We start from the raw sequence: 12,304 nt of genomic DNA, 5'->3' as shown, positions 1-12,304 counted from the left end.
CAGATAATTGAAGATGGCACCCTCCACTCCTGGAGTGGAGGTGAAAGAAGGAACAAGTTTGTTTAGAAAAATCCCATTCCTTCAGTCAGTTTAGCTTCCTTCCTTCCTTCCTTGTTTGAAGCCTGCACTTTGCCCTTGGGGTGGGCCCCATTCAGACAAGGATCCCATCCTACCCCTCTCCAGGGCCTGAATCTTGTTAATGAAATTAAAAGAAACTCCCTCGATTCAGTCTCATTAATATTTGTTGATCTTGAAAGCTGGGTGAGCTAGAATAACCTTTTTTAAAAAAAAATTCATTTTGTGTGTGTGTGTGTGTACCATCAGATCAGATCTCACTGGTACAGGAGGAGATTGCCCCTCCTCCAGCAGAGCATCTGGTGGATTTGAACAGCGAACTACCTGTGGAATTGCAGTATAGTTTCTTGCCACTAGGCCACCAGAGCTCCTGAAAACATTTTTTAATTAATTTTAATGAAAGTTTTACAGAGACTTTGGATTTCTAGTCATTCATTGTTGCACTTTTCTTCCTGCCTAACCTCCCCCTAAAGAAAACCTTTTTATTATCTAGAAACATGTAACCATATACAAGTTGTCATTTGAGTTGGATCCACAATCAACATCCATGGTAACAGTAGCTCAGAAATCAGAAGATTTGTGGCATTGGGAATATCTGTCAAGGAGCTCTCCAGAATTCTAAACAGCAAGGATGTCCTTTAAAGACGTCCTTTAAAGGTGTGCCAGATTCAAGCCACAGTTACTTCCTATGCATCTGAAAGTTGAACAGTGAATAAGGATGCCTTTAAATTGTGGTGTTGTAAAAGAATATTAAATGTCCTATGGACCACCAAAAGAGCAAACAAACTGGCTTAGAGGAACTGTAATCAGGATTCCTTAGAGGCAAGGATAGTGAAAGGAAACTTCATCTAATAGACTTTGGACATGTTGTCAGGAGAGACGACAAGTCCTTGTAAAAAGATTCATGTTGGGACAGGTAGAAAGTAAAAAGGAGAGGAAGACCTTCAGTGGTTTGACCAGTAAGTTTAACAAAGGGCTCAGGCATATCCAAGATCTTGAAGATGGCATAGGATAGATCTGTTGTTCATAGGGTCCTGATGTGTCAACTTGATGGTACCTAAGAAGAACAGTAACTAACGTACATAAAAGTAGGATGGTATAGGATAGGGCAAGGTTCTGTTATTTAGAATAATGCTAGGAGTCATAACAACAGCATACATAAAAGTTAGGAACAATAATGTCAGCACGTATGACTAAACTACAAGGACTCTAAAAATCACAGTATAATTAAGTAAGACACTAACAATAATTGCTTTAATATTTAAATGTCCACTTAAAGTCATAATATCTAGTTCAGTATTCCATAGAAACTTTTTCAGTGAATTATAGAATGATGCAATTAATCACTTGCAGAATAATAGGTGGTGTCTTTTGTGGCAGGTCCCCATAATAGTTGCATAAATTCTTAAGAGTTTAAATAGAAATTCTTGATAGGATTTGCCATTTGTCATTAAGCCTAACAACACTCTACTATGGTAAAGGCCAGAGCTTAGACTGAAGTCTTTATGGCATCAGTCTAGGTCTGTGAGACTTGTCTGAATTCTTGAGTATAAAAAAGATGGCTGAGCTTCCTGCAGAGGAAGAATTTTCCACCTTCCCCTGCCCGAGTTCAACTCCTGAGTCTTTGAAGCAGTGTCTAACTTCAAGACTTCAGAGTTCTGTCTTACATACTTTGGGCATGTTATCTGGAGAGGCCAGTCCCTGGATAAAAACTTCTTGGATTTAGGGTAAATGTAAAAAAAAAAAAAGGAAGAAGCTCAATGAGATGGATTGGCTTAGTGGCTGCAACAATGGTCTAAACCATAACAAATGATAAGGATATCACAGGATGAGACTGTGTTGATTCATTATGTATATTGTTTTTGTTGTTGTTACCTGCGGTCAAATTGCCTAAGACTCATAGTGACCTTATGTACAACACTTTGAAACCTGCCCTGTCCTGAGCCAGTCTTACTGACTCCAACCTACCTATTCCCATTACCCCCGTTACTGTATCAAACCATCTAGTCCAGGGTCTTCCTCTCCACCCTTCTGGGCATGATGTTTTTCTCCAAGAATCTGTCCCTCCTGGCCACATGCCCAAAGTATGTGAGACGGGACTTCAAAATCCTAGCCTCCAAGGAGCTACTTGGTTTTACCCTCTCTAAGACAGACTTACTTGTTTTCTTCGCAGTCCATGGTGTGCTCAAGACTCTTCTCCAACACCACAACTCAGACATCAATTCTTCTGTCATCGTTTGCCACCCAGGTTTCTGATGCATAACAAGTAATTGCAAAGACTGTGGCCTGGATCAGATGCACCTTAGTCTCTAGACTGACATCGTTACTTCTCAGTTCTCTGGAGAAGTCCTTGACAGCAGATTTTTCCAGTGCAATTTATCTTTTGATTTCCTGATTGCTGGTGCCAAGAGTGATGATGCTTGTGGAGCCAAGCAAATTGAAATTGTTAACAACCTCAATCTCTTCTCCCTCTCTTATGATGCTGCCAGTTGGCCCAGTGCTAAGAATCTTATCACCAGTTGTGTATAGGGTCATTATAAGTTGACTCCATAGCATCTAACAAGATCCCTTCCCTGGTTGCAGAACTGAGCTAGAGAGAACCTCTGTTCTCTCCTGGGTTTGGAGAGCCTGCTCATTCAGGCCCTGTGACCCTTGTGCCCCTGATTGGCCCTGACAGTGCTCAGTGGGTCCCCAGTGGTAGCTGTTGTTTCTAGTAAGCTCCCTTAAGGCTGAATAGCTGTCTGCGGGTCAAGGCAGGCAGAGTGCACGAGAAACCACAGGGTGTTGGCACCCAGGAAAATAATTATGCGGGTGTAACCACTGCATTTATTACCAGAGGCTAGCAGTTTCATTCTTTCAATCAACAGGTTTATCAGCTATAGGGTTTATAGACCTCTGAGAGCCTCTTTCCTGTTCTAAGTGTTGGGGTTTAGGAATTCTGTGCTCATAGAAAGTGCTGAGAGTGTAGCCGGCACCTGCAGGGTAAAGGCACTGCTCAACACTGATGAAAGCTGGCCTACTTCCCTGCTGGAGTGGGTCCCCAGGCCAGACCATGGGGTGGGGGGGTGGGAACTGGAAATGGGGCTTCACACAGGGATACTGGCTATTTATTTTCTTCCCCATTTGTTAAATTCTTAAGTTATTCCCCTTACTGTGGTTAGCAGCTCATTGTCAGCCCTGCCTACCTGCCTCTTCATGCTTCATGTTTGACACCTCAGGCTCCTGGAGAGCTTACTTTCCAGGAGACACTGTGCATGCCTTGTTGGTGCTTACCATACAGGCAGAACTGACTCATAGCTGACCTTCCAGTGGGTTTTCAGAGGCAGTTAATCACACAGGAGGAGATTACCCATCCTTCTCCAGCAAAGTATCTGGTGGATTTGAACCATACACCTTCAAGATTGCCGTGCAGCTTCTTGCCATTACACCACCATAGTACCCTTGCCTTATCTCTTTAAAAACCTCTTGTCCACGTCAATTCTGATTCCTGTTGATTCCATGTGTGTCCGAGTAGAGCTGTACTTCATAGGATTTTCAGTGACCAAGTTTTCAGTAATAGATCGCCAAATTTTTCTGAGATGCCTGTGTATAGACAGGAATCACCATCCTTTTCTATTAGCAGTTGAACAGGTAAAAAAATCTGAACCATCCTTATTTTTTTCAGGCCCTCACAAAATTATTAATTTTTCACGGAACGAAGCAGAGTTAGATCTAAGAAGTCAGGAAACAGAGCTATCTGTCAAGCTTGCTCAGGTCACTGTCTGTGCTCATCCCTTGCTAGGCCTTCTACAAATGTTTGTGGAGTGAATGAGTTAGTCAAAGGTCCTAAGGAGGAGAATACTGGTTAGTTTCCAATGTAGCCTCATGTGCTTTGAGTCTGAAAAAAATTAGGTGGCACCACACTTTAATGGAAACCAGGCCAGAGATTTAAAAGAAATAATTCTTCATGAACTCTGTTTTCCAGCATCCTCTATGTTGAGCTTTAGTCCGGGCAGGGGGCTTTTCTGGGAGGAGGCCTGGAGGGGCCTGGAGTGGGTTCTTAGAGCGGGTATGTGGCCCTAGAGGGATGGGCGAGTCTCTGCCAGTTAGGGGTGGAGGAGGGTGACCAGGATGTCTTTTTTTCCATTGGTTGGGTGGCCGTTCCCTCCTCCTCTCTGGGAACATTCCTCACATTCCAGACGATCTGCCTGCCATTGCTTTCAGGATATGGATTAACATCCCAAGCTGAGATTTGATTTCACCACTGCCACCTCCCCCCTACCCCTTAGCCCTCCAGAAAAGAAAGCCCCTAAAACTGGAAGTTTTAAAGTAGGAGGGAATTTTTGACCTTTGATCTTAGATTATACTAAAGGACCATCTTGAAAGAGTAAGCTTCAAGTTAGACTGTACTGGAATTAAGTTAGCCCTTTTCCTGTTTGAATTCCCAGACAACTCTTTCTAGGCTAGAGTTTGGTGGTAGAGGGTGCTTGATTTGGGTGACCCTTGTTATCTGTATTAGGGTCATCAGTGTTCACAGTCTACCATTGGTCTCACTAACTGCCATCAAATAGGTGCCTACCCAGTGACCTTCCGTTGAGTTTCTGAGGCTGTAAACATTTGTTGGAGGAGAGTACCCATCTCAAGGAACCTCTGGTGGATTACAACCGCCGGAGACACACAGCCTTTTGAATTACTACCAGAGCTCCCTGCCAGTGGTCTAGACCCTTCTTTGTGAGTGGGTTGGCCACCTTCATTGTGAGTGGAGATTGTGGGGATGGTGAGAGATTAGGGTGGATTTCTGTTGTACACAGGATCTGTAGGAGTTGGGAGTCAGCTCCACTGCACTTTACAACAGGAACAGCTATTTTGTCATCAGGACAGATGCTATGAGGATCATTCTTGGTAAATAATTGATAAGATGGTGGTTGTTATGTAGGTGTCTTTGAATTGGAACCAACTTAGCTGGTACTCCATCAGGTTTTCAGAGGGTTTAAATATCATGAGAGGAGATTGCCCGTCTTTCTATCTTTCTTCTGAAGAGCACGTGGTAGATTAAAAACTGCCTCCTTTTGGATTGGCACTGCAACTCCTTACCCACTAGACCACCACAGCTTCCCACATGAAGGTTTCTTGGTAGAATTCCAGGAACTTGAACTGCATTTGTTTTGTTTGGAATCTGAATCCTGCACTATCCTCACCATCTCTGATAGGCTTGAGTCCCTTGTTAAAATGACCATGTCCATCCATCTTTTGGAGGGTCTTCCTCTTCTCTGACACTCCATGTTTCCCGCCATGAGGTTTTTGCCCCCAGGACTGGCCCTTTCTGAGGATATGCCCAAAGGATGTGAGATAAAGTTTCATCATTTTTTCCCTCTAAGGAGCACCTTGGTCACTTTCCTCCGTGACAGACTTGTTTGTTCTTTTGGCAGTACATGGAGTGTTCAGTATTTTCCAATACCACAGTTCAAAGGCATTGATTCTTCTGTCATCCTTATTCATTGCCCAATTTTCAGATGCATAAAAACTAATTGAAAATACTATGGCTTGGATTAAGCATACCTTAGTCTTTAAACAAACATTTTTCTTTACCACCTTAGAGAGGTCCTTGACAGCATATTTTCTCAGTGCAGTGCATCTTTAGATTTCTTAACTGTTCGGGATGTTGATTTTAGAGCCAAGTAAAATGATAAAAACTTTCTTCCTCAGTAGTGTTTATAAACTGACCAATTTAGAGTCAAAGAGAAATAAAGATTCTCTTTAACATGTACCCTTCGTTCCCCTTACATTATTTCATTACAGTTTCTTTAGTATAATTCAAAGTTAAGGACTCTCTACAGAATTATAAAAACTCTGGAATTGTAAAAATTGCAGAATAGGAAGGCACCTTAGAGACCCATCAGTTTTCATTTTACTGCTGAAGACCCTGGAGTTAGAGGAGTTGGCTGGCCCAGGACACAGCCAAGATTGAAACATTTATAGTTTAACATTCCTTCTTCTGCTTCCTACAACCTGGCAAGAACTTACATGGTCCCCACTGCATATCATCAGGTGGGGAGGCTGAGCCTACAATAAGGGACTTAATCAAGGATTTAAGCTGTTGTTATGAGGCTAAAAATACATTTCCTTGCTTCCAGCTCAGTGTTCCCCACTCCACTAGAAATTCAGTATATCAAGTCCCTAACCTCCAAGTTTGATCAAAAATATGCAAAGATGTAGAATGGTAATTGACACTGATCAAGTTAATGTAACTGTTTTAAGCCCAGGAATTAGAGTATCGATTTGGGTAGTGACCATTTGCCCTGGAGACAGTACTAAAAGCCTTCTTCAGGGAAAATGAGAATTTTAAGAGGCATGTTAAAGGTAGTACTGAGAAAGTATAGCAAAAGAATTAAAGGGGTGGGGGCTTCCTGCTGGGTTGTTTGTGTGTTTATGTCAATATCTGTCACTTATCCTTGTTGTGAGGTACTGTCTAGTTGGCTGTGACTCACAGTGACCCCTGAACAACAGATGTGAACTTTGCCCCATCTCATCATCTCTGAGCTGCTGGAGGTCATTGTTATAGTCACTGTCAGTCCCGTCCTGTTAAGGGTTTTGCTTTCTCAGACCTCTCTCCCTTTCCCAACTTGATGTCTTTTTTCCAGTGACTGGCCACTCCTGATGACCTGAATCCTTCTTGTTGTTAGGTGCCGTCAGGTCAAGTATGACTTAGAGTGACCAGCTGAAGAACACATCTGAACCCTGTCCTATCCTGTGCTATCTTTACAATCTCTGACACACTCCCACCACTAAAGGAAGAATTTTGATTGGAGGAAAATTCATGTGACCTTCTTCCAAAGGAAAGGAGGGGGGGCACAGATACTGGATTCTAACTTTGCTACTCAATATGGAATTATTTTCTCATCTGTTTAATAAGAGGCTTAAAAAGAAGAAAATAATAGGGAGATTTATTACCTAGTTTATACTGTTTCGTTGTCTTCCTTCCTTTAATGGTGAGAATTTAAATAAACTTAACCCTAAAGTATCTAGAGCTTTCTCTAATTCTTTTCTTTCTTTACTTTCAGGAGTCGAAAAATTCAGATCCGAAATATTCCACCTCAGCTCCGTTGGGAGGTAAGTTTTTTTGGAAACATTTAATGGGCTTAGGGGAGGGTAGACTGGAAAGTAAGTCTGGGTCACGTGAGAGGCCTCCTAGGTCTGAGATCAGGCTGAGGTGGAGTGACTGGAATCTCGTCCTTGACCTAAAACTGCCACCTGGGGAGCTCTGGTGACCTAGTGGCAAGAAACTGCACTGCCGTCCCAGAGGAACATGGTTCGAATCCACCAGATGCTCTGCCGGAGAAGGAGGCGCAATATCCTCCTGTACCAGTCAGATCTGATTTGACGGAACACGCACACAAAATAATAAAACAAAACAAAACAAAAAAAAACCTGCCACCTGAAAAATCCCAAACTTAGTGAATGGTACAAGATGCTTTAGGGACCAGGTGGCCCAAGTGGACTTCCATATTGTGGCTCTTATTGCAGAGTTTGTATACTTGCTTGCAAAGATATGCCTTGACTGGTGGGTGCTGCTATCAGCATTTGAATCCCCCAAAAGACAAACTAAGCAGGTTAATAAGAACGCTCTGTCTGTGTGTCTCAGTGCTGTGGAGTGAAAGCTGTCCAGTGGCTGGTTCTGTGACAGCTCCTGGGTTGCTGAGAGTACATTTCCTTTTTGTCTGTGTTCCTTCAGGTACTGGACAGTCTTCTGGCTCAGTATGGTACAGTAGAGAATTGTGAGCAAGGTAAGGTGAGGGCAAGAATGAGGGGCTGGGTGTTGGAGGAGTTTAGGGGACCTGCTCTGTTCCTTTGACTTGTTATCAAATGTAACTGGAAGACCCAAAGAAGAAAGGGTATAATTTGGAGGGAGATCCATGTGGGAGGAAGAGAGGTTACAGATACTGGATTCTAACTTTGCTGCTCAGTCTGCAACTGGTTTCTCATATATTTAACCAAAGGCTTAAGAGAAAAAAATAAATAGGGGAAATTTATTACCTTGATAATAGTTCTATGTTTCTTCCTTTAATGAATTTATTTTTTTAAAAAAATGAATTTATTTCTGTCTTTATTTTTAAAAAATACAGTTTGATGGACAGTCAAAAATCTTTTAAAAGTGGGACAGAATGAGGAGGGGAAAAAGAAAAAGAACTTTAGGTCACAAAAGTTTTGCTATAAACAAATGGAGAAATCCATTTTACTAAAATTCGAGATGTTTTCAGAGGGGTTGAAAGTAAATGAAATATGAAGCAATAGTGATTGGATGTAAGATAGCTTGGTCTTTAGGTGGACAAAGTGTTAATTTGGGTTTGGAGCTCTTTAAGAAATGAAAAGGTAATACCTTACCTGAGATTTAAATGTTCATCTCCAGATTTTTTGTGGAAAGCGATGCGTTTATAAAGGACTATAAATAATCAGGATACTAATTTGTTCAAAGGCTAAGTGCCACATCAATCCAGCATTCTCTCCTGTGATCCTGTGGCCTAATTGTTAGCAGTGCCAGAGACTAAAGATTCACCTGTGCCCAGCTTAGACTGAGTTACTCTTGGACAAATAAAAGGCAAGACAGAACAGTGATCTGGGAGTCCCAGCAGGAGTCTGCACTAGTTTCAAAGGACTTAAGAATCATGTGTGGTGAATGTACAGCCAGAGTGGTCCTTGGAGGCAAAGACGATTAAACTTCACCTCACATACTTTGGGCATGTTGCTTGGAGAAGCAATTCATTGGGGAGGGACATCATACTTGGGAAGGTGGAGGAACGGCGTAAGAGGAAGCCCCTCAATCAGGTGGCACAGTGACTGTGGCAATGGGCTCAAGTGTATCAGATTTTGAGGACGTCACAGGATAGGACAGGGCAGACTTGACAGCACCTCACAATAACAAGAATGACCAGGGAGTTGTAATGCACCATATTTGCTACCTGGGGAGATCAGGATGAGAAACAGTTGAACTTTGTTAAATGTTAGGGAATCAATCTTCAAGTCGACTCAAAATTCACTTCCCAAGAAGGTATACTGTACCTGCCCTATGTAAAATTTTCTCCATGTTGTGTGTACCGTTGTTGTTGTGTACCCTCCAGCAGATTTTCAGAGGCAGGAAATGCACTGGAGGAGTTAATCCATCCTTCTCCTGCAGAGCAGCTGGTGATCTCAGACCTTTGGGATTACAGTGCAGCTTCTTGCCACTAGGCAGACAGCTCCCTGTCATCTTCTAATATTCTATATAATTTGCATTTTTAATATATTCTTTTATCTCTTACTAGAATGTAAGTTCTAGGGAGCTCTGGTAGCCTAGTGGCAAGAAGCTGCACTGCAATCCAGAGGTACTTGGTTTGAATCCACCAGATGCTTTGCTGGAGGAGGAGGGGCAATCAGATCTGATTTGATGGTATGCTCACACAAAATAATAAAATAAAAAATTAAAAATAAAAACTAAAAAAGGAATGTAAGTTCTATGAAGGCAACAGTTTTTTGGATTCACTCGCAGCTGTATTTGCAGTGGTAAGACTCCTGATGAATGCCAGGGCTTAAGCCAGCAACTGCACTGAAAGATTGTGGTCAGTTGCCTTTTCCTCAGTGTATAGATAGAGCAGAAGCATTTTTTAGGGGGGAAGTGTCAGTGTTCTCCACTCCAGGTTGATCAGGCACCAAATACCACCATGTCCAGAACTCCAAAGTAGAATCCACTGCCATTGAGTCAGTGTAGACTCATAAAAGACAGCCCTATATGACAGAGTAGAACTGTTTCATAGGGTTTTCTAGATTCAGATCTTCAGTAAGGCAGCCTGCTACATCTCTTTTATCCATGGCATGAATGGCAGGTGGATCCAAACCACTGACTCTCAGTTAGAAAATGAGTGCTCAGCCACTGAGACACCAGGGCTCCTTGGTCGAGTCCAGGAGATTCCAAAGGCATGGATATATAAAGCAGAATGTTAATTTGATTAATTTAGAGTGAGAGGTATGTGCAGATTGCCTCATTCTGTTGTTAGACAAGGGAAGAAAGATAGATAATCTGTGTGATTTACAGCCTCCTGAAAACCCACTGTTTCCAGCTTGCCAGCAGAGAAATTTGAATTGAGTTATGAAATTATGATGGTCAAACTCCATAGCCATGATATTGGAATACAGATGTCAGGAAATATTTTTCTTGGAAAAGTTAAGAATATGGAGACAGTTCTCATTTGTCAACCCATTTTTTTGTTGTATTTTGTGTTGGTTTTTTTTTTAGGCCATCTTTGTACATACTTCTTGGAGTGTTTACTTACATAGATTACTAAACTGTCAGTATGGGCTGATTTTCTCCGAGTAGGGAATAGAATTGCTGATATGGTGACCAATACCCTCTTGTGTATCCAGAGCTGAGTGGGGAAATCTAAGGGAAAGAAAGAAAAGATTAATACTACTTTTCCATTAACTCTGGTACAAACAGCCTAGATGTTTGATCTTTTCATTCGAACACTTTGTGAACACTGGATAGTTTGCTAGATGCCTTCTTGACCTGTCAACATAGAACATGGGAGGCTGGAAAAGGGAGCTTTAAAAACTCCTTGAGGGAAGTAATCAGGATGGTGGTCAACTATCACGGCTCTAACTTTGGTCTCTTTTCCTTGCCAGTGAACACCGAAAGCGAGACAGCAGTGGTTAACGTCACCTATTCCAACAGGGAGCAGACCAGACAGTGAGTGAGCCGGGATATGGGGGCTCTGTGTAGGGTTGGGGAGGGATCATGGCCCAGGCTCTTGATACTTTCTCAGTCAACCGCAGGCTACATCATGAAAGGTTTCAAGGTTATGTCTCCTTTTTATCCTTTGGCTCAGTGATTTTTAAAGGCCAAGAAACTTACGAGGATTGGAGGAACCCAAAGACTTTCGCAAGGACGTTGAGAAAAATGTTTGGCTTTTCAGATCTGTGGCTGGCTACTCCAGGGTCCTTTGCTGTGATGATGGCGCCATCTAGTGATAGTGAGGGAAACTGAGACTTTAAAGGGATCCACTACTGTTCCACAGGGGAGCAGACATTTTTTTTTCCATTTCCAAAATGAATGGATTAACCAGTAAACAAAGTCTTGTGCTTTCTTACTAATAGTAATGGGTAGTTTCACATATGTTTTTCACTCTAGATAAATCTCTTTGTAATAGATAAGTAAGAAAGCACACTTAAGCTCTACTCTCTCTCTCTCTCTCTCCCCCTCTCCTTCCCTCTCTCTCCCCCTCCCTCTCTCCCTCCTTCTCCCTCTCCCTCCCTCCCTTTCTCTCTCCCCCCTCCCTCCCTCTCTCCCCCTCCTTCTCCCTCTCCCCCCTCTCCCCCTGCCTCCCTCCCTCCCTCCCTCTCCCTCCCTCTCTCCCTCTCCCTGTCAGGAATTAGAAATTTGAAAAGACGTTTTGATTCAGTAGGATGGTGTGGGGTTGAGAGAGATAGATCCTTCTAATACTTAGAAGCAAAATTGTGATCGTGGAAGAAAAAAAGTATTGTTCACTACAGATTAATTATATAGCAAGTGGTGATTTTAGTTGCTGTCTTGTGTGTAAGGAGTTGGGCTGCCAACCCAAAGACAGGCAGTTTGACTCCACCTCAGACTCCCCTCGGGAGACAGATGAGCAATCTCCTTCTGTGCAGTTTAGTTTCTGAAAATCCATGGATGACTCAGTTATGAGTAGATCCCTACTACATGGCAAATTAGTAAGTAAACACGAGGAAGTCTGGGTTATCTGACATTGACCCTGGTCACCATACCTGTACTTTATATTTGCTTTAGGGTCCTTTGAATGCCATCTAACGTCTCAGCCATTATTCTAATTCCTGCACACCTTGGTTGAACAAATGTACTTCTCACTATCTGGTGTAGAATAAGACTGCATTTTGTGAATTTAATGATTTATACACATATACAGGGAGCCCTGGTGGTGAATTTTGAAGGGAGATGTGCTGTTAGCCCTAAGGTGGGATGTCTGATGATTTGAATCCACCAGTGGCCCCAAGGGAGAAAGATAGATAATATCCTCCAGTGTGATTTACAGTCTCAGAAAGCCCGGAGAGTCAGCTATGAGTCATTAAAGAAAGATAATGAAATTGAGTTTATTCATATATATTAGACCTTTTCTGTCACATTTTACTCTTTTTAAAAAAGTTTTTTATTTTAACTGAGATTTTAAGGAATGTTTATGGAGAACTTGGATTTCCATTCACTTGTTGCACATTTTCTCCCCCCCCC

The 12,304-nt window shown here is 42.3% G+C and overlaps 1 protein-coding gene across 3 annotated transcripts in view; it reads left to right on the top strand.

Moving 5' to 3' along the window:
* The window catches only part of IGF2BP1 (insulin-like growth factor 2 mRNA binding protein 1), a 47,826-nt gene that overhangs the window by 22,374 nt on the left and 13,148 nt on the right, over positions 1 to 12,304 (top strand). For all 3 annotated transcript variants that reach the window (XM_006889327.1, XM_006889326.1, XM_006889325.1), the window contains exons 3-5: positions 7,116 to 7,164; positions 7,787 to 7,838; positions 10,708 to 10,771. In XM_006889327.1, coding sequence (XP_006889389.1) covers positions 7,116 to 7,164; positions 7,787 to 7,838; positions 10,708 to 10,771 — 165 coding nt within the window. The remainder of the gene's footprint in view (positions 1 to 7,115; positions 7,165 to 7,786; positions 7,839 to 10,707; positions 10,772 to 12,304) is intronic.

The sequence above is a fragment of the Elephantulus edwardii genome, unplaced genomic scaffold, assembly GCF_000299155.1.
Source record: "Elephantulus edwardii isolate Elephantulus edwardi_28Jun2011 unplaced genomic scaffold, EleEdw1.0 scaffold00077, whole genome shotgun sequence".
Taxonomy (NCBI): domain Eukaryota; kingdom Metazoa; phylum Chordata; class Mammalia; order Macroscelidea; family Macroscelididae; genus Elephantulus; species Elephantulus edwardii.
The sequence above is the reverse complement of the archived record's forward strand: the minus strand, read 5'-3'. Positions and strand labels throughout refer to the sequence as shown.